This window comes from Rhinoraja longicauda, chromosome 37 (genome assembly GCF_053455715.1).
Source record: "Rhinoraja longicauda isolate Sanriku21f chromosome 37, sRhiLon1.1, whole genome shotgun sequence".
In the NCBI taxonomy this organism is placed as follows: Eukaryota; Metazoa; Chordata; class Chondrichthyes; order Rajiformes; family Arhynchobatidae; genus Rhinoraja; species Rhinoraja longicauda.
Window position 1 is genome coordinate 14,061,782 of NC_135989.1, and position 18,066 is coordinate 14,079,847.

General features: G+C 49.1%; 1 protein-coding gene across 2 annotated transcripts in view; it reads left to right on the plus strand.

Moving 5' to 3' along the window:
* The first annotated feature begins 5,677 nt into the window (after positions 1–5,677).
* ak5 (adenylate kinase 5) overlaps positions 5,678–18,066 on the plus strand; it is a 65,368-nt gene continuing 52,979 nt past the window's right edge. Inside the window, exons 1-4 of one of the 2 annotated variants that reach the window (XM_078429516.1) lie at positions 5,767–5,880; positions 12,967–13,016; positions 14,700–14,886; positions 17,386–17,553. In XM_078429516.1, coding sequence (XP_078285642.1) covers positions 14,703–14,886; positions 17,386–17,553 — 352 coding nt within the window. In that variant the 5' untranslated portion in view covers positions 5,767–5,880; positions 12,967–13,016; positions 14,700–14,702. Of the gene's footprint in view, positions 5,881–12,966; positions 13,017–14,699; positions 14,887–17,385; positions 17,554–18,066 lie in introns of both variants that reach the window. The other variant, XM_078429515.1, reaches the window with a different exon arrangement.

The following is an 18,066-nucleotide window of genomic DNA, read 5'->3' on the forward strand; positions in this document are numbered from 1 at the left end:
GTGGGCCTGTTTCGGCGTTGTATCTCTAAATCTAAATCTAAAAATTCCTTAGTGCCCAATCATTTGCTGTTTGTTCCAGGCCATAGATTATTCCTTCTCCCTCCTTCCTTCTGCAGTAGGTACAGAAGCTTGAAAGCACGCACCATCAGATTCAGAAACAGATTCTACCGCCTCTGTAATCAGGCTTCTGAACGGTCCCTCCATAAGCTAGGGTACTGTCCGATTCACCTCTACTCCTTTGAGGACATTGGACTTTGACAATGGAACTGATGTGCTGCCAATGCTGAGAACTATATTCTGTGCTTTGCATCTTCCTCTCAGCTCTATCTATAATATTTCACTGTACCTTGCCAGCTGCCTCTTCGGAGAATATGGGGAGAAAGAGGAGGAGGTGGGAGTATGGCAGGAATCAGACAAATAGCAGCAGCCTTAAAAACAAAAGAAGTTAAGGCAATTAATATAGTATATATACACACTGAACCTTTTTGTTGTCTCGTTTATTACTTGTTTAGAGTGTACTATACACATTCTGTTGTGCTGCTGCAGGTAAGACTTTCATTGTTCTATCTGGGATATATGACAATAAAACACTCTTGACTCTTGATTTTTTAAAGAAAATAACTGCAGATGCTGGTACAAATCGAAGGTATTTATTCACAAAATGCTGGAGTAACTCAGCAGGTCAGGCAGCATCTCGGGAGAGAAGGAATGGGTGACGTTTCGGGTCGAGACCCTTCTTCAGGCTGACTACGGGCGCCGTCTGTACGGAGTTTGTACGTTCTCCCCGTGACCTGCGTGGGTTTTCTCCGAGATCTTCGGTTTCCTCCCACACTCCAAAGACGTACAGGTATGTAGGTTAATTGGCTGGGCAAATGTAAAAAATTGTCCCTAGTGTGTGTAGGATAGTGTTAATGTGCGGGGATCGCTGGGCGGCGCCGACCCGGTGGGCCTGATTCCGCGTTGTATCTCTAAATCTAAATCTAAAAATTCCCTAGTGCCCAATCATTTACTGTTTGTCCCAGGCCATAGATTATTCCTTCTTCAGACTGGGCTGAAGAGTGTAGACCTAGAGGACACAGCCTCAGAATTAAAGGGCGTTCTTTTAGGAAGGATATGAGGAGGAATTTCTTTAATCAGAGGGTGGTGAATCTGTGGAATTCTTTGCCACAGGCGGCTGTGAAGAAGGGTCTCGACCCGAAACGTCACCCATTCCTTCTCTCCCGAGATGCTGCCTGACCCGCTGAGTTACTCCAGCATTTTGTGAATAAATACCTTGATTTTTTTAAGATAGGAGGAAATGTTGGACGGGAGAGAGGGATGTGGGAGTGGGATTGGGGGATGGAAAAAAGGCAGCGGAGTGGCACAGCTTGTCTTGTCTGGTCGATACTGCACCAGCCGCCCCTGTTGGGCTACAAACGTGCAGTCTCTCATGCATGCATTTGCAGATTTAAAATGTAGTGTTTGCAAGCAACAGTTTAAAAGATTTACTATCAGCAGCAGATTTTGTACGCGGTGGCAAAGGATTCCAAACAGGGATCGTTCTGGTGTACAGTGAGTAGCGGAGACAGTCTTTGTTGGTAATTCAAGGGTTGGTTTAGTGGTCTGTTGTTCCGACTGTATGAAAGATGGCCCATGTTGGATGGAGCTAATGAGTGTTTCTTTGCAGACTGCAGTAAGCCTGGATATTATACAGCGTCTTTGGAGGGTGCCCCATTTGAGTTTGTTAAGCATTTCTGTGACACTACTGGTCTTTCTATAGTCACCAGTTACATAGAAACATAGAAAATAGGTGCAGGAGTAGGCCATTCGGCCCTTCGAGCCTGCACCACCATTCAATATGATCATGGCTGATCATCCAACTCAGTATCCCGTACCTGCCTTCTCTCCATACCCCCTGATCCCTTTAGCCACAAGTGCCACATCTAACTCCCTCTTAAATATAGCCAATGAACTGGTCTCAACTACCTTCTGTGGCAGAGAATTCCACAGATTCACCAATCTCTGTGTGAAAAAAAACTTTCTCATCTCGGTCCTAAAAGACTTCCCCCTTATTCTTAAACTGTGACCCCTTGTTCTGGACTTCCCATACATCGGGAACAATTTTCCTGCATCTAACCTGTCCAACCCCTTAAGAATTTTGTAAGTTTCTATAAGATCCCCCCTCAATCTTCTAAATTCCAGCGAGTACAAGCCGAGTCTATCCAGTCTTTCTTCATATGAAAGTCCTGCTATCCCAGGAATCAATCTGGTGAACCTTCTCTGTACTCCCTCTATGGCAAGAATGTCTTTCCTCAGATTAGGAGACCAAAACTGTACGCAATTACAAACCTGGCAGCTCTTCTCTGGACCTTCTCAAGGTTGTTAATGTGGGTTGCTTGGGAGGGATCCCAAATGGCACTACAGTATTCCAGTCTTGGACGTACTAGCGTTATGGATTTGTGGATTTGACCTTGTGCTAGATATGACATAACCAGCTAATATTTTAATTGTCCCTGTAAGACATACAGCAACTATTTGTATATAAACTCTATACAAACTCTAATCTCTTTCACCATCTGCCATTTATTTAATTGTAAACATTTCTGCAAATGAAGGCTCCAAGCTTCACACGAATATGCAAACTTTCACAAGGTGCTTACATTAGTGGGAGAGTGTAGACCGAGAGGACACAGCCTCCGAATTAAAGGGCATTCTTTTAGGAAGGAGATGAGGAGGAATTTCTTTAATCGGAGGCTGGTGAGTCTGTGGAATTCTTTGCCACAGGCGGCTGTGGAGGTCAGGTCAGTGGATATATTTAAGGCAGAGATAGATAGATTCTTGATTAGTGCGGGTGTCAGGGGTTATGGGGAGAAGGCAGGAGAATGGGGTTAGGAGGGAGAGATAGATCAGCCATGATTGAATAGCGGAGTAGACTTGATGGGCCGAATGGCCTAATTCTACTCCTATTCCTTATGAGTTCCAGAAGTTTTGTCGCAGTTGACCAAGGATTTCGTTTGAGCTTGAGACAGCTTGGTTAATATATTTTGCCCAGCTGAGGTTGCCTGACAGTTCGATACCCAAATAGGGGTGACGTTTTACCTCCTGGAGTGCATTTTCCCCATGAAGTACTGATAATGAAAATTCTTCTTGTGGGTCATTCTCATGACATAGCACTTGGATTTGTTGAATTTCATCTGCCAAGGAGATTCCCACTTGCAGCGTGAATTGATGTCTTGTTGAAGGGATCACAAAATGCTGGAGTAACTCAGCGGGTCAGGCAGCATCTCTGGAGAGAGGGAAAGGGTGACGTTTCGGGTCGAGACCCTTGTTGAAGGGTATCACAGTCATTGTGGAGCCGCTGCCTCTCGGACCCAGGTTCCATCCTGACCTCGGGTGCTGCCTGTGTGGAGTTTGCACGTTGTCCCTGTGACCGGTTAATTGGCTCTCGAGTGCAAATGTGTCCCTGGTGTCACAGAGTCATAGAGTCCTACAGCACAGAAAGAGGCCCTTCGGCCCATCGTGTCCGCGCCGCCCGTTACCAAACACAGTCTAATTTTAATCCCATTTTCCCGCATTTGGACCGTAGCCCTGAATGTTGTAGCATTTCAAGTGCCCATCCAAATGCCTCTTAAACGTTGTGAGTGTTCCCGCCCCCACCACCACCCCAGGCAGTGAGTTCCAGACTCCAACCACCCTCTGGGTGAAAAAGTTCTTTCTCACATCCCCCCGAAACCTCCCTCCCCTTTACCCTGTATCTATGTCCCCTCGTTGTTGAACCTTCCACCAGTGGAAGAAGTTCCCCGCCATCTACCTTATCCATGCCCCTCATGATCTTGTACACCTCGATCATGTCCCCTCTCAGCCTTCTCTGCTCCAGGGAAAAACAACCCCAGTCTGCCCAGTCTCTCCTCATATGGTGTGTGGGGAGTGTTTGAGAAAGTGGGATAACATAGAACTTGTGTGAACGGGCGATCGATGACCAGTGCGGACTCGGTGGGCCGAAGGGCCTGTTTCCATGCTGTGCCTCTAAACTAAACTCTAAACTTAAAACTATAATAGAGCGGAAGGGATTTAGAACTATGTACAGACCCTGTACGGACAGAGAAAGAGAAGGACATCTATCGGGAGAGAAATATTATGCCTGTCTGCCCCTAATGAGTATCAGATAAATTTATCATTGAGGCTCAGAGCTGGAAAAAATTTGTGACAAATGCAATTTAAAAGAGACTGTGTTATCATATCAGGATAAATCTACTGTCTCCTGCACTCAGGATGGGGCTGGATTGTATCCGTACGTGACATTACCTAGGCAACAATTCACAGTGAAAATAAATAAAGAAGAAATCTCTCGTCTGTGGAACATGCATCTCGGAGTGACAATGGTGGGCGGCACGTGGAGAAAGTGAGAAAGGAGGAGAGGAGGGGAGAGATAGAGTGTGAGGCAGAACGCCAGGGAGAAAAGGGCAGAGTGTGAGGTTCAGAGAGAGAAAATAGCACAAAGTGAGACACAGAAAGAACGGGGGGGGGGGGGGGGGGGGGGTGGGGGAATAAAGAAGCAAAGGGAGAACATACGAGAAATAAGGGGAGAGAGACAAGGGGATGTGTGGGAGAATGGGGTAGAGAGAGAGAGAAAGAGAGGGAGATACAGGGACGAGATCAGAATAAGGACAGAGGGAGAGAGAGCAACTACGAGAGACAGTGACAGTGAGATTGCCCGTGTGTGTGTGTGAGAGACTGACAGAGGGAGAGCTAGATAGAGCTGACAGAGAGCTAGATAGAGCTCTTAAGGATAGCAGAGTCAGGGGGTATGGGGAGAAGGCAGGAACAGGGTACTGATTGAGAATGATCAGCCATGATCACATTGAATGGCGGTGCGTACAGGCTCGAAGGGCCGAATGGCCTCCTCCTGCACCTATTGTCTATTGAGAGCAGCTGAGAGTGAGAGAGGGAATGAGAGAAAACGACAGGGAGTGAGAGAACAGAGGGAGAGAGAGGGAGAGAACAACAGAGAGGGATGAGAGGAGAGAGAAATGAGGGAGCGAGAGAACGACAAAGGGGGAGAGAGAAGGAGAGAGTGGGAAGGAGAGAGTGAGAGAATGACAACAAATGGAGAGAGAGAGAGAGAGAGAGAGAGAGGGAGGGAGAGGGAGATAGAGTGGGAGGGAGAGGAGAGAGAGAGAGAGAGAGGGAGAGAGAGAGAGAGAGTGGAAGAGAGAGAGAGAGAGAGAGAGAGGGAGAGAGAGGGAGAGAGAGAGAGAGAGAGAGAGAGAGAGAGTGGAAGAGAGAGAGAGAGAGAGAGGGAGAGAGAGGGAGAGAAAGAGTGGGAGGGAGAGAGAGAGAGTGGGAGGGAGAGAGAGTGAGAGAGAGAGAGAGTGGGAGGGAGAGAGAGAGAGTGGGAGGGAGCGAGAGAGAGTGGGAGAGAGAGAGAGAGTGGGAGGGAGAGGAGAGAGTGGGAGAGAGAGGAGAGAGAGAGAGAGAGGGAGAGAGAGAGAGAGAGAGAGTGGGAGGGAGAGGAGAGAGAGAGAGAGGGAGAGAGAGAGTGGGAGAGAGAGAGAGAGAGTGGAAGAGAGAGAGTGAGAGGGAGAGAGAGAGTGAGAGGGAGAGAGAGAGAGAGAGAGAGAGAGAGAGTGAGAGGGAGAGAAAGAGTGGGAGGGAGAGAGAGAGAGAGTGGGAGGGAGAGAGATTGGGAGGGAGAGAGAGAGAGAGAGTGGGAGGGAGAGGAGAGAGTGGGAGGGAGAGGAGAGAGAGAGAGAGAGTGAGAGAGAGAGAGAGCACAAGCCGCAGCTTCAGCACCAGGGAACCCTCTTGCTCGGCAGCAGAGCTGGGCTGGAGTCTGTAACGATGAGCAGCAGTGAAGCTAAAGACTACATCTCTAAGAGGGAAATCCCTCTGCTATTCGAGGTAAGGACTCGGCACATTTATTTTCACAAATGAACAAACATTGTGAGTCTCACCGGCTACAGAGGCTGTTCGCTCACACGGCGACAAAGAATGCTAAAGGTGAATGCGAGTCTGAACTGAAGTGATGCTGGAATGTCTTTGACAGTGGGGTTTGGGGGGCAGAGAGAGAGAGAGATTGTACCTGTTTCCATCAGTCGTTGGTGTTGCCATTGCTCGGGAGATGCCCAGAGATGTTCCCTGCTTGGCTTCTTCATTGACCAGCACAAGGAACTGCAGATGCTGGAACCTTGAGCAAAAGGAAAAGGTGCTGGAGGGACTCAGAGGGTCAGGCAGCATCTGTGGAGGGAGATGGGCAGATCATGTCTTGGGTCGGGGACCCTCCTTCAGACTGATTGTGGTGGTGGGTGGGGGGGGGGGGGATAACTGGAAGCATCTTTTGGTTCTACCATGGTTCTACCAGCTAACTTCCCTCTGTCTCCACCATCAGTTTGAAACGGGGGTCCCAGCCTGAAACAGGGTCCCAGCCTGAAACAGGGTCCCAACCTGAAACGGGGGTCCCAGCCTGAAACGGGGTCCCAGCCTGAAACGGGGGTCCCAGCCTGAAACAGGGTCCCAACCTGAAACGGGGTCCCAGCCTGAAACGGGGTCCCAGCCTGAAACGGGGTCCCAGCCTGAAACGGGGGTCCCAGCCTGAAACGGGGTCCCAGCCTGAAACGGGGGTCCCAGCCTGAAACGGGGTCCCAGCCTGAAACGGGGTCCCAACCTGAAACAGGGTCCCAGCCTGAAACAGGGTCCCAACCTGAAACAGGGTCCCAGCCTGAAACAGGGTCCCAGCCTGAAACAGGGTCCCAACCTGAAACAGGGTCCCACCCTGAAACAGGGTCCCACCCTGAAACAGGGTCCCAGCCTGAAACAGGGTCCCAGCCTGAAACAGGGTCCCAACCTGAAACAGGGTCCCAGCCTGAAACAGGGTCCCAGCCGGAAACAGGGTCCCAGCCTGAAACAGGGTCCCAGCCTGAAACAGGGTCCCAGCCGGAAACAGGGTCCCAGCCTGAAACAGGGTCCCAGCCTGAAACAGGGTCCCAGCCTGAAACAGGGTCCCAGCCTGAAACAGGGTCCCAACCTGAAACAGGGTCCCAACCTGAAACAGGGTCCCAACCTGAAGCAAGGTCCCAACCTGAAACATTGACTGTCCATTTCCCTCCGCGGATGCTGCCTGACTTGTTGAGTTCTTCCAGCACTCTTGTGTTTCGTTGCTATCATCTTTGCTCCTTTCCCCCCTCTGCATCTCCCCTCGTACCCGCTGGGAGTCAACTCACGCCCGCTCTCGACCCGAGTGAACCTTGTGTCCTTGCCCGCGTTCTGCCCTGGACTTGGGTCCCACTTGCCTGCACCCCATCCATGCATCGGCAGCACCGCCTCCTGCAGCGGGAGACGAGGTTTTACCACTCGGTCCGGAATAATCTGACGTGGGAGGGGGAGAGAGAGAGAGTGGCTCACAATCTGATGTGGGTGAGCACTGTCTGATGCAAACGCTGGTACACTGAGTATGGGAGCCAGTGTTTGAGTGCAGGGGTGTGTTTCAGACTGAGTGTGAGTATGTACATGTGTGTGTCAGACTGAGTGTGAGTGTGTATATGTGTGTGAGTGTGAGACTGAGTGTGAGTGTGTACGTGTGTGAGTGTGAGACTGAGTGTGAGTGTGTACGTGTGTGAGTGTCAGACTGAGTGTGAGTGTGTACGTGTGTGTGAGTGTCAGACTGAGTGTGAGTGTGTATGTGTGTGTGAGTGTGAGACTGAGTGTGAGTGTGTACATGTGTGAGTGTCAGACTGAGTGTGAGTGTGTACATGTGTGTGAGTGTGTGCGTGACTGACTGAGTGTGTGTACATGTGTGAGTGTGCCTGACTGAGTATGTGTGTGTGTGTACATGTGTGTGAGTGTGTGCCAGACTGAGTGTGTGTGTACATGTGTGTGAGTGTGTGCGTGACTGACTGAGTGTGTGTGTGTGTACATGTGTGTGAGTGTGTCTGAGTGTGTGCATGTGTGTGTGTACATGTGTGTGAGTGTGTGTGTCAGTCTGAATGTGTGTGTGTGTGAATATGTGTGTCTGTCTGTGTGTGTGTGTGTGTGTGTGTGTGTTCATAGTTTCATAAGCCATTGGAGTATAATGAGGCCATTCGGCCCATCAAGTCCACTCTGCCATTCAATCATGGCTGATCTATCTCTCCCTCCCAACCCCATTCTCCTGCCTTCCCCCGATGCTTGAGTGCATGTATGTGCTTGTGTGTGAATGTGCATGCAATTTAGTTTCCATGTGTTCCACATGTGTGTGTGTGTGTGTAATTGTGCATGCACATCATCATCATCATATCATATCATATACATACAGCCGGAAACAGGCCTTTTCGGCCCTCCAAGTCCGTGCCGCCCAGCGATCCCCGTACATTAACACTATCCTACACCCACTAGGGACAATTTTTACATTTGCCCAGCCAATTAACCTACATACCTGTACGTCTTTGGAGTGTGGGAGGAAACCGAAGACCTCGGAGTAAACCCACGCAGGTCACGGGGAGAACGTACAAACTCCTTACAGTGCAGCACCCGTATTCAGGATCGAACCTGAGTCTCCGGCGCTGCATTCGCTGTAAAGCAGCAACTCTACCGCTGCGCTACCGTGCCGCCCTGTGCATGTGCATGTGAGATTGTGTGTGTGCGTGTACATGTGCGTATTGCAGTTCAGTAGCTGTGGCGTGTGGACACAGCTCCATACACAGTATTGATTGATTTAGGGTGCTTCTACTGTACACCACACAGTTCAGAGTGGAGGATGTGTGTGTCAGAAGGAACTGCAGATGCTGGTTTAAACCGAGAATAAGACACAAAAGTAACAGCAGGACATGCAGCATCTCTGGAGAGATGGTAAAGGAAAGGAGAGGAAAAGGAAAAGCATCTCCAGAGATGCTGCCTGTTCCGCTGAGATACTTGTGTCTATCTCAGAGCAGGAGATGTCAGATAGACACAAGATGCCGGAGTAACTCAGCGGGACAGGCAGCATCTCTGGAGAGAAGGAACGGGTGACGTTTCGGGTCGAGACCCTTCTCCAGACTGGGCCAATTCACACAGGCCAATTCACTGGATGAACTTAAAAGAGAGTTAGATAGAGCTCTAGGGGCTAGCGGAATCAAGGGATATGGGGAGAAGGCAGGCACGGGTTACTGATTGTGGACGATCAGCCACGATCACGATGAATGGCGGTGCTGACTCGAAGGGCCAAATGGCCGCCTCCTCCTGCACCTATTTTCTCTGTTTCTATGCTTCTATGAATTGAGCAACTCCTGAAATTGAGAGCAATTAGCCAGCGAGGACCGTGAACAGCGTGAAATCCAGCATTCTACTGGGGGGTTGTTGGCCGATAATTGTCCTTGGTACACTCGCGACGCAGCCAGCAAACTGGTCGGACACAGAAGTCACAGCCCGTCAAAAGGAATGTGTCATAGGGGAGGGTAATTACAGTCCAGAGCCAGATTCCAACAGGGAGCGGGAGTGTTTCAGAGTCACAGGGGTAATTATCGCTGTCAGCCAGTAAAAGCCTTTACCCTGGGCTCCACAAAGGCAGTGGTTATCACCAGTGACCCGTGGCAATTACCGCAGATCTCCCTATATGTGTGGTTTAGTTTAGTTTAGAGAGACAGCACGGAAACAGTGCTATCACTAGTGCTATCATACACACACACACACACACACACGCAAGGTACAATTTGCAACGTTACCAGGCCAATTAACCTACAAATGCCATTTAACCTACAAACCTGCACGTCTTTAGAGTGTGAGATGCAACCGGAGCACCCGGAGAAAACCCACACAGGTCACGGGGAGAACGTACAAACTCCGTACAGACAGCACCCGTAGTCGGGATGGAACCCGGGTCTCTGGCGCTGCAAGGCAGCAACTCTACCGCTGCGCCACCGTGACGTGTATGGTGGTGAAGACCAGGCAACAGTCTAGTGCACTTTGCTCCATGATATTCTGATCAGAAAGGGAATGAAAGGTTAGGGGAGGTAGGTATGGAAAGTTGGAAACTTGAGCAGATGGCAGATGAGCAGAGTTCTTATTGACCGGTGGAGCAGGCTCACGAGGCTCTGTGCCCGGTGGTCCCTGCTCCCATTTCTTATTAATGTTGGCTCAAAAAAAATGGATCAATAGATTTCTGGCCATTAAGAGAATCGAGCGAAATGGGGATGGAGCTGGAAATAGCGCTGCGGTAAAAGACCAGCCAAGGTCTTGATGAATAATGGAGCAGGCCCGAAAGGTCACACACCCTTCTCCTGCTTCTGTTTCTGATGTTTAGTTTAACGTAGAGATACAGCACGGAAACAGACCACCGAGTCCAGGTCGACCAGTGATCCCCACTCACCAGCACTGTCCTACACACACTAAGGACAAATAACAATCTTTACTGAAGTCAATTAGTCTACAAACCTGGACGTGTTTGGAACATAGAAAATAGGTGCAGGAGGAGGCCATTTGGTCCTTCGAGCCAGCACCGCCATTCATTGTGATCATGGCTGATCATCCACAATCAGTAACCCGTGCCTGCCTTCTCCCCATGTCCCTTGATTCCACTAACTCTCATTTAAATGAGAGCCCCATTTAACTCTCTTTTAAATTCAACCAGTGAATTGGCCTCCACTGCCCTCTGTGGCAGAGAATTCCACAGATTCACAACTCTCCAGAACAAGGGGCCACACAGTTTAAGAATAAGGGGTAGGCCATTTAGAACTGAGATGAGGAAAAACTTTTTCAGTCAGAGAGTTGTGAATCTGTGGAATTCTCTGCCTCAGAAGGCAGTGGAGGCCAATTCTCTGAATGCATTCAAGAGAGAGCTGGATGGAGCTCTTAAGGATAGCGGAGTCAGGGGGTATGGGGAGAAGGCAGGAACGGGGTACTGATTGAGAATGATCAGCCATGATCACATTGAATGGCGGTGCTGGCTCAAAGGGCTGAATGGCCTCCTCCTGCACCTATTGTCTATTGTCTCCTCTGGGTGGAAAAGTTTTTTCTCACATGGAACGTCCATGTTCTTGTGCGTGCTTCTCGAGTTTAACCACATTTGGTGCCTGCAGGTTTGTAAACTGCCCAAACGAAATATGAGGTGCTGTTACTGCATAAGGTGCTGTATGTGGTGCCAATCAAGGATTTAAGGTGCTCCATAGTCAGGAGTAGTTGTTATTGTTGTTGAGGGAGTGGGTGAGTTTCTTGGTTTAATAACTGTGGGAGAGGAGTCTTCTGAATCACACTTCTGTGAATAAACACCTCCACACTCAGCGTACAGCATATTAGCATTCCAAGCGGAATAGGACCAGGCAGTATAAATAATCCCTGCCATCAGCGCTGTGCCTGATGGCAAGTCAGAGGGCAACATGGATCATTAACCGATCCTCTTAATGTAAAATATTTGCTGTCCTTTCAAACCTATTAAAAGATTTCAAAATTGGCTTCTTAAAAATTAATGCCAAGTCAGTTATTGATTCCTTGCTGATTATTTATACATGTGATTATTTTAATCCATGTGATTATTTATACATGTGATTATTTAATCCATGTTGGTTAGGCGTGTGGTGCAGTTTTTGACTCCAAATTGATTATTAATACTATATTCATTATTGATCTCAATTGATTATTGATTCTGTGTTAGTAATCATGTGATGCAGTTTTTAATTCCATTTTGATTATTGATTCAATGCTGATTATTCATCCCGTGATTTCTGATTCCACATTCGTCATCATGTGGTGTGATATTTGATTCCATTTTGATTATTGATTCTATGTTGCTTATTGATCTCAAGTGATTGTTGAATACACTGGAATTTAGAAGGATGGGAGGAGATCTTATCGAAACGTATAAGATTAATAAGGGGTTGGACATGTTGGGGGAGTCCAGAACAAGGGGCCACAGTTTAAGAATAAGGGGTAGGCCATTTAGAACTGAGATGAGGAAAAACGTTTTCAGTCAGAGTTGTGAATCTGTGGAATTCTCTGCCTCAGAAGGCAGTGGAGGCCAATTCTCTGAATGCATTCAAGAGAGAGCTAGATAGAGCTCTTAAGGATAGCGGAGTCAGGGGGTATGGGGAGAAGGCAGGAACGGGGTACTGATTGGGAATGATCAGCCATGATCACATTGAATGGCGGTGCTGGCTCGAAGGGCCGAATGGCCTCCTCCTGCACCTATTGTCTATTGTCTATTGATTCCATTCTTGATTATTGATTCAATGCTGATTATTCATCCTGTGATTATTAATTCCATGTTGTAGGAAGGAACTGCAGATGCTGGTTTATACCAAAGATAGACACCAAATGCTGGAGTAACTCAGCGGGACAGGCAGCATCTCTGGAGAGAAGGAATGGGTGATGTTTCGGGTCAACACCCTTCAGTCTGAAGAAGGGTCTCGACCCAAAAAGTCACCCATTCCTTCTCTCCAGAGAAGCTGCCTGTCCCGCTGAGTTACTCCAGCATTTGGTGTCTATAATTGATTCCAAGTCGGTAATCATATCATATCATATCATATATATACAGCGCGGAAACATGCCTTTTCGGCCCACCAAGTCCGCGCGGCCCAGTGATCCCCGCACACTAACACTATTAACACTATCCTACACACTAGGGATAATTTTTACATTTACCCAGCCAATTTACCTACATACCTTATGTGATGTGATATTTGACTCCATGTTAATGATTGATTCTACATTAATAATTCACCCCAAGTGGTTATTGATTCAATGTTGGTAATCACGTGATGCCGTTTTTATTCCATATTGATTGTTGATTCTGCATTGATTATTGATTTCAAGTGATTATTGATTCAATGTTGGTAATCATGTGGTGTGATATTTGTTTTAACGTCAGTTATTGATTCCTTGTTGATTATTCACCCAAGTGATCATTGATCCCACTGATTATTTGAGCCGCACAAGTATCTGAAGAGAGTATCTGAGGAGGGAGAGAAAGTAGAGGGACTATATTGAATAATTTTGTAACTTTACGTGCCGACTCTTGCCTACTTGTATTGCATGCAAACAAAGAATCTCACTGTACCAACTACACGTGGCAATGAAGTATCAGTCAATGAAAGGTAATTATTTGCACCGCAATGGGGAGAGGTTTTGGGTAACTCATATTTCACTGTACCTTAATTGGTACATGTGACAATAAATTGAATCTTGAGTGTTGGGTAGAGTTGGAGGAGGTGCCAGTGGGTTTGACTCAATAGGTTGAATAGCCCCAGTCCGCGTTGTAGCTACTCTGTGATTCTGATCCCAGATCATCACTGATTTCACGTTGACTATTGATTCCATGTGAATATCATCCCATTGATTATTAATCATAAGGTGGTACAGCATGGAAACTGGCCCTTCGGCCCACCTTGCCCTCACCGACCAACATGCCCATCTACACCAGTCCCACCTGCCTCACCCTCGAAACCTGTCCTATCCACGTATCTTGAACATCGACTTCTCCAACTTTAGATAGTTCCTCTGTCCCTCTCTTCCCCTCCTCCTTCCCAGATCTCCCTCCATCTTCCTGTCTCCACCTATATCCTTCCTTTGTCCCGCCCCCCTGACATCAGTCTGAAGAAGGGTCTCGACCCGAAACATCACCCATTCCTTCTCTCCCGAGATGCTGCCTGACCTGCTGAGTTACTCCAGCATTTTGTGAATAAATCGATTTGTACCAGCATCTGCAGTTATTTTCTTATACTATCCACGTACCTCTCTAATTGCTTCTTAAAAGTTGTGACAGTCCCTGCCTCAACTACCTCCATCACCTTTTATGTGAAAGAGTTACCCCACAGATTCCTATAAAACCTTTCCCCCGTTCACCTTAAACGTGGTTCCCGATTCCCCTACTCTGGGCAAGAGACTTTATGCGTTCACCTGATCGATACCTACCATGTACCTCAGTGTTTATCATTTTTTTAAATTAATCAAAAATATTTATTCAAATATTAAAATTATATATACAATACAACCAAAACAGAACCCACCGCCATAATACAAGACAAACAGTAAACTATTATCCAACTATCTTACACTCCTTGTCAATAGACAATAGACAATAGGTGCAGGTCCCAGGAGGCCATTTGGCCCTTCGAGCCAGCACCGCCATTCAATGTGATCATGGCTGATCATTCTCAATCTGTACCCCATTCCTGCCTTCTCCCCATACCCCCTGACTCCGCTATCCTTAAGAGCTCTATCCAGCTCTCTCTTGAATGCATTCAGAGAATTGGCCTCCACTGCCTTCTGAGGCAGAGAATTCCACAGATTCACAACTCTCTGACTGAAAAAGTTTTTCCTCATCTCAGTTAAATGGCCTACCCCTTATTCTTAAACTGTGGCCTCTGGTTCTGGACTCCCCCAACATTGGGAACATGTTTCCTGCCTCTAACGTGTCCAACCCCTTAATAATCTTATATGTTTCGATAAGATCCCCTCTCATCCTTCTGAAGGATGCATTCCACCCCCTGCGGTCCCGGATATCCCCCAGGGTGCCCGTGGGCAGCGCATAGTCCCTCTCTAACCCCACCCGGGCGCGGATGTAACCCCGGGAAAGGGGCAGGCAGCTGGCGCGGGCAGAGCTCTCCCACTTGGCGCCGTGACTCGCAGAGGGCCAGCTTGGCCAGGCCATCGGGGTTTATCCTTGGGTTTATTTAGTTTCGGATGATCCCATGTCCGCCAGTGATCTTGTGTCGATCCTATGTCTGTCCTAGTTCGGGCGTGGGTGCCAGGCTGATCCCTGTGTGCTTCTTCCCCAGAGTATGTTGACCGGCCTCATGTACCACCGCCCCGACGAGCCCATCGAGTACCTGGAGAACTGCCTGAAGAAAGTGAAGGAGATCGGTGGACTGGAGAGGGTGCGATGGGATACCTTCATCAGTCAGGAGCGGCGCGCACTGCCTCCTGTCAGCGGGAGCCAGGCCAGGAGGGCCCTCTACCGAAGTGGTAACTCACTGTCCTCTCTATCCTTGTGCTTGTGGAGAGGATGTTCCCACTAGTCACTGAACCTGTGCTCGCTGGAGTTTAGATGAATGAGGGGGGACCTCATTGAAACGAACAGAATAGTGAAAGGCTTGGGTAGAGTGGATGTGGAGAGGATGTTTTCACTGGTGGGAGAGTCAAGGACCAGAGGTCACAGCCTCAGAATTAAAGGACGTTCCTTTAGGAATGAGATGAGGAGGAATTTCTTGACGTTTGGACGTGATGGACGTTTGTGTTGGGGTCATGTGTCTTGTGTTCTTTTTTGTGTGTGACTGCTATGTAGTTTCGTTCGGTACCTTGGTACCGAATGACAAATAAAGCTCTGTTGAACTGTTGAGTCAGTGGTGGTGATTCTGTGGAATTCATTGCCACTGCACTCCTGACCAAACCTGAACACAATATCCTATTTACATCGGCGAAACCAAGCGCAGGCTCGGCGATCGCTTCGCTGAACACCTGCGCTCGGTCTGCATTGACCAAACTGATCTCCCGGTGGCCGAGCACTTCAACTCCCCCTCCCATTCCCAGTCTGACCTTTCCGTCATGGGCCTCCTCCAGTGCCATAGTGAGGCCCACCGGAAATTGGAGGAACAGCACCTCATATTTCGCCTGGGCAGTTTGCAGCCCAGTGGTATGAACATCGACTTCTCCAACTTTAGATAGTTCCTCTGTCCCTCTCTTCCCCTCCTCCTTCCAAGATCTCCCTCTATCTTCCTGTCTCCACTTATATCCTTCCTTTGCCCCGCCCCCCTGACATCAGTCTGAAGAAGGGTCTCGACCCGAAACGTCACCCATTCCTTCTCTCCTGAGATGCTGCCTGACCTGCTGAGTTACTCCAGCATTTTGTGAATAAATACCTTCGATTTGTACCAGCATCTGCAGTTATCTTCTTATACCACAATATCCTAAATGTGGCCTCACCAACATCGTATATAATTGCAGCATTATCTTCCAACTCCTGTACTCAATACTCTGACCGATGAAGGCCAATGTGCCAAAAGCCTTTCTGCTCCTTTGACTTTATGAACTTTATAATGTATTGCACTAAAGCACCTAGTTTATCCATCCACCGCAGGGATTGTGGAAGCATCTGGAAGGTTCGTTCGATGTCCGGGAAGTGAAAGACCTCATGAGTCTTGAGTCAAATTAACTGAAGGTGACACGAAGTCACATTATAACGGTGGAAACGCGCTGCTGAAACAGCAAGAAGAAAAATTAAAATGTGACATCCCCTTTTACATTAACAGAAGTGGATTTTTGTTCATTGAACGCTGGTCATTGAAGATAAAAATTCATGTTGGTTTAAATGATGCTGTGGGTTTAAGTTGGAACTTAGTGGAATTATGTGGGCGTATAAATGCCTGGAGCTGAATGCAAATCAGCCCAGCTACACTGTCAAAGGTGGGGAATTGTACACAGAGAGAGAGAGAGAGAGAGAGAGGCTGGGCTTGGTGAACAAGAGTTGGGTCGACCTGCAGTCACAGGAGGAAACGGGGTCAGAAGGGAGGGGGAGGCACAGCTATAACGTTGCTGCCTCACAGCGCCAGAGACCCGGGTTCCATCCTGACCTCAGGCGCTGTCTGTACGGAGTTTATACGTTCTCCCCTGTGACCTGCGTGGGTTTCCTCCGGGCGCTCCGGTCTCCTCCCACACTCCATAGAGGTACAGGTTTGAAGGTTGATTGGCTTTGGTGATTTGTAACTTGTCCCTAGTGTGTGGAGTGGACCTAGTGTGTGGAGTGGACCTAGTGTGTGGAGTGGACCTAGTGTGTGGAGTGGACCTAGTGTGTGGAGTGGACCTAGTGTGTGGAGTGGACCTAGTGTGAGGGGTGATCGCTGGTCGGCGGGCACTCGATGGGCTGAAGGGCCTTTTTCCGCGCTGTATCTCTAAAGCCTAAGGTCTAAATCAGGGATGGGGTCAGAGGGCAAGAGGGTTAGAGAGCATGAGATGGGGTCAGAGAGCAGGCCATGGGGTCAGAGAGCAGGCCATGGGGTCAGAGAGCAGGGGATGGGGTCAGAGAGCAGGGGGTGGGGTCAGAGAGCAGGGGGTGGGGTCAGAGAGCAAGGCATGGGGTCAGAGAGCAAGGCATGGGGTCGGAGAGCAAGGCATGGGGTCAGAGAGCAGGGCATGGGGTCAGAGAGCAGGGGGTGGGGTCAGAGAGCAGGGGATGGGGTCAGAGAGCAGGGGGTGGGGTCAGGGAGCAGAGATGGGGTCAGAGAGCAGGGGGTGGGGGTCAGAGAGCAGGGATGGGGTCAGAGGGCAAGGCATGGGGTCAGAGAGCAAGGCATGGGGTCAGAGAGCAGGGGATGGGGGTCAGAGAGCAAGGGATGGGGTCAGAGAGCAGGGGATGGGGTTAGAGAGCAGGGCATGGGGTTGGAGAGCAGGAGTGGGGAGGTTGACCACTCCCAGGCTGTGACTTGGTGCCGACTGTGCTCTGACTGCATATGTCTCTGTCTCCCCCAGTGCTCTCAGAGAGCCACAGCCTGGCCCACGACCGCTACGACCGACTGCCCCCCATTCACCAGTTCTCCATCGAGAGCGACACGGACCTGTCGGAAACGGATGAGCTGATCGAGGAGTACGTGCTGTTTGACCCCTCAAAGCCCAGGCCAAGGGTCATCCTGGTCATCGGTAAGTTCATCGCCCAGGAAGAGCGCAAGAAATTGCGAAGAGTCGTAGATGTAGCCCAGTCCGTCACACAGACCAGGCCGGACACAAAATGCTGGAGTAACTCAGCAGGTCGGACAGCATCTGTGGAGAAAAGGAATAGGTAACAATAGACAATAGTAGGCCATTCGGCCCTCCGAGCCAGCACTGCCATTCAATGTGATCATGGCTGATCATTCTCAATCAGTACCCCGTTCCTGCCTTCTCCCCATACCCCCTGACTCCGCTATCCTTAAGAGCTCTATCTAGCTTCGGGCCGACCCATTCCTTCTCTCCAGAGATGCTGCCTGCCCCGCTGAGTTACTCCAGCTTTTTGTGTCTATCTTCGGTTTAAACCAGCATCGGCAGTTCCTTCCTACGCACAGACCAGACCAGACGCCAAACACTTTAACTCCCCCTCCCTCTCCCACATTGACCTTTCTGTCCTGGGCCTACTCCACTGTCAGAGTGAGGCCCAGCGCAAATTGGAGGAACTGC